The sequence below is a fragment of the Anneissia japonica genome, unplaced genomic scaffold, assembly GCF_011630105.1.
Source record: "Anneissia japonica isolate Jap-2015-1 unplaced genomic scaffold, ASM1163010v1 scaffold284931_len208951_cov167, whole genome shotgun sequence".
In the NCBI taxonomy this organism is placed as follows: domain Eukaryota; kingdom Metazoa; phylum Echinodermata; class Crinoidea; order Comatulida; family Comatulidae; genus Anneissia; species Anneissia japonica.
The window spans coordinates 49180-52758 of NW_022703742.1; the positions used below are offsets into that span (position 1 = coordinate 49180).

Below are 3579 nucleotides of genomic sequence, written 5' to 3' on the forward strand. Positions count from 1 at the left end.
TCTTAGCAAAATCTTAGCTTAAAAATCGTCTAAGATCTGTCTCTTATACACATCTAGATGTGTATAAGAGACAGGTATTGTGAAATATAAACAATATGCATTTAAATAAAACATGTGAATACACTTGATACAATATGCTATGAATTATCTTTGGAAATACAGTAGGCCTCCTATGCCTACACTATTAACGTAGAGTTTCTAAAAACATACTGCTGGTACAATTTGAATTACACTTGCCAAATTCAGCCTGAAGCATAATAAAGTATTTATAGGTTCTAGATGAGTTGTACTATCACTTGAATTGTTAAAATATTTTAATGAAATCCTGTGTTTCCTTCTGGTAGACCTTACAGCGATTACACTCTAATTTTAGTCAATAAATTGATCTCAAAGAGACCATGTAGATACCTGCATGTACAGATATAACAGGTGATAAAGACATACCTAATATAGAGCACTAACATTCAGGGGTTATCCAGCTTTTTTGCGAAAGAGTGGAGGGGCACAATGTTGTTGAATGTGGCTGGTTTTACATGGGTGGGGGCCCAAAGGTCATACTGTGGATACTTTGTTTACCTGGATGCCCATCTCAGTCACGCCAGGTTGGGGCCGAGATAAGAACATTTAGGATTATGGCACTCTAGATGCCTAGAAATGCCACTCTCGGGCTTAAATGTGAATACAATTTTCTTTTTTTCTCTCCATTTAAAAAATAAATAAATAAAAGAGGGGCCTAGGCCGGCTGCCCCGCTCCCTGATTCCGCCACTTAAATCTATACTGTAACCCTCTCACTGATTTCTAAGTCATTACTTTCTTCATTCTGTTATATCTATCATAGCACTGGAATCTAGAACAATATACAACTTTTATTGTAATTAATTTATTAGGCCTAATTCATCATAAAGGTGTTATTTTTGCTTAACTTGTTTAAATAAATTTAGTTTAATTTAGAGATCAACTGAAATAAAAGAATATGTCCTCATTATATGACTACATGCTAAAACCCATATTAAAGGGTCAATTTCACATTTTTGGTTAATGTCCCCACCCCTTTAATAAGGGTACCTTATTCAGGGACATCCCTATTAAGAGGACACATTGTTTGGTCTAGAAGGTGTACCCTTAATAGGGGCTCTATTATAATTTCATTTATCATATGCAAATATCAAGCAATGAGATTGTCAACAGATAAGTGTGTCTTCGGACTCTGGGATGCACTTTCCTGCATTCTCAGGAGTTAATAACGATTGTAATTATTATGATGATGATGACATAAGCGGTGGAATAGTTTTGTGAGTGATTAAAGGACTAATGACATCAAAATAACCCCATCATAAATGAGACCAAAGAGCGAAGATTTTTTTAAGGTGGAGAAGGGTGGGGGCATTCGTGGGTTCACACCCATCGGAGCAATACCATGGTGAGGTGTGAAAATGTTCAGAAATAGAACCTCGAGATGGCTGGAAGTGACATTCCTATATATATAGCAAAATCCTTCATCATCACATCACCATTATGGATAGTCAAAAATGAAGGTTCAACAAATTCCTTAAGCTTTTTTTTTTATTTTTTTTATCACGAATCTTTAATAACAATTGTTTCATAGCATAACTTCATATAGCTGCTGCAGAACGCTCTTCTTAGAGTAATTTATACAGTTCATTCCAACAATTTTCAGGCATACACTTCACAGAGAATTAAAAAAGGTACTATAGTCGGTTGCAAGGAACAGGTCTTTGCAAATAGAAAAAAACAGACTTGAAGTTGTAGTAGAGTAGGCCTACTTTGGAGGAACCCAGGGGCCCTCCACTGGAATGTTTGTTTTTATGGATGCTAGGATATGTGCTTTCCTGCCTCTGGTCATAATGATGAGGTAGGCCTAATAGATATTCACATAAGTGAGAATTCTTCGATAAAATGATTTTAATTACCGTAATCTAGTGGTAATGGTATAATTTTCAATAATCAACAATCGTCATTCCTGTTCATTTATTTCTGCCGGGAAAACTTTATACTTTAAATTTTAAACGTTAGTATTATAATTTTTATATTAGTATGAGTAGTTTTATGAAATTTTACATTGTCTTTTAAAAGGAGCATTCGATTTCCTTTGTTAAAGGATCAATACATTTTTACTTTGTTTTTTACTTCAATATTTAAAAAATGTCATTGTCAAAATCGTCATTGACATTCTGCATTGGGATGGCACAGCAAGGTTTAGGGCCAATATTCTGTTGGAGTCATATAGTACCACGTGTGACTATTCTCTTATAAATAAAATGTCCAATCTCCACACCAATGATGGCACTAGACCCTGTCGTTTTTATATATGTTTTTTTTAATACTTAATTGTGTCCATGCTCCCTTGGGGGCATATGCACTATGATGTCATCTGACAGTTAAAGATGGCTGAAAGGGTAAATGGAGGTGCATGAGGGGTCATGTGTCATATTAAGTATCTTAAATCTGTACAAATGTCATACAAAATACAACACCACACATTTCCTGATAACCGAATCACATATTTTGTTTTAGTCTAGCAATAACATGTGCATCGTGTATAGTGTCGTAATTGTTTAAAACTAATAGGCCTATGAATAATAATATGAATATTATTATGATTAATAATATGAATAAAGATATGAAAAGTAAAAAACAATATTTTACATGGGGTTACATCGGAAATTCGATAGTAATGATGTTCTGCTTCTTTTGAAATAACATTGAAGTACCGACATAATTGAAGAGTTTTCTTAAGTAGAAAGAGCAAGTTTGGTGTTCTACAAAATAAGATATATGACGTGGTTTCGGTTCCAACTCGAATCACTTGCAAGATTTTCTTTTTAAATCTGTGTAGAAAAAAAAAAACTAATAAAAAACAAACCAAAAACCCTTAACTTATCAGGTTGGGCAGAACATTATTATTTCGAATAATATAATTTATAATACTAGTGATAATACTACTACTGCTATTGCTACTACTACTACTACTACCACCACCACTACTACTACCACCACCACTACTACTACTGCTGCTGCTGCTGCTGCTAATTAATAATAATATTAGAAATCTTTTTAAAGTAAATTTTATTAACTTATTATTTTTTTATATAGAGATATATCATTCAATGGATTGCAGCACATAGACCCTGAGGCATTTGCTGAAGTGGGAAGTGTATGGAATTTGTAAGTACAGTTCGAATACAGTACATACAAATATTATTCTATTTGTTTTGTATATACAGTACACACGTCTGTGTTTTGTTAGTATGTTTCTGATGGAGAAGAATGAATGTCTGACTGCTCGTTGTCTGTATTATAGACCTTAAAAAATGTTATCCAAATGTGTATTTAATATTTCTTTATATTTCTATATATTGTTGCGTTTTCACTGAAGTACTGTAATCTGATCTACAGGTATTTAGATAGAAATGAATTGACAGAAATTCCACTTGGTCTTTATATTCTTAACGTGAGGCTCTGCTTGTAAGTATAATATTATACAAAATAAATATACTGATATTCTGAAAAAAAAAAACCCTAAAAACTAAACTCTGGAAACGATCTTAAGCATATAT

The 3579-nt window shown here is 33.1% G+C and overlaps 1 protein-coding gene across 1 annotated transcript in view; it reads left to right on the forward strand.

Annotated features, from left to right (window-relative positions):
- LOC117104528 (leucine-rich repeats and immunoglobulin-like domains protein 1) overlaps positions 1–3579 on the forward strand; it is a 50286-nt gene that overhangs the window by 44712 nt on the left and 1995 nt on the right. The window contains exons 10-11 of the mRNA XM_033245384.1: positions 3116–3187; positions 3419–3487. Coding sequence (XP_033101275.1) covers positions 3116–3187; positions 3419–3487 — 141 coding nt within the window. The remainder of the gene's footprint in view (positions 1–3115; positions 3188–3418; positions 3488–3579) is intronic.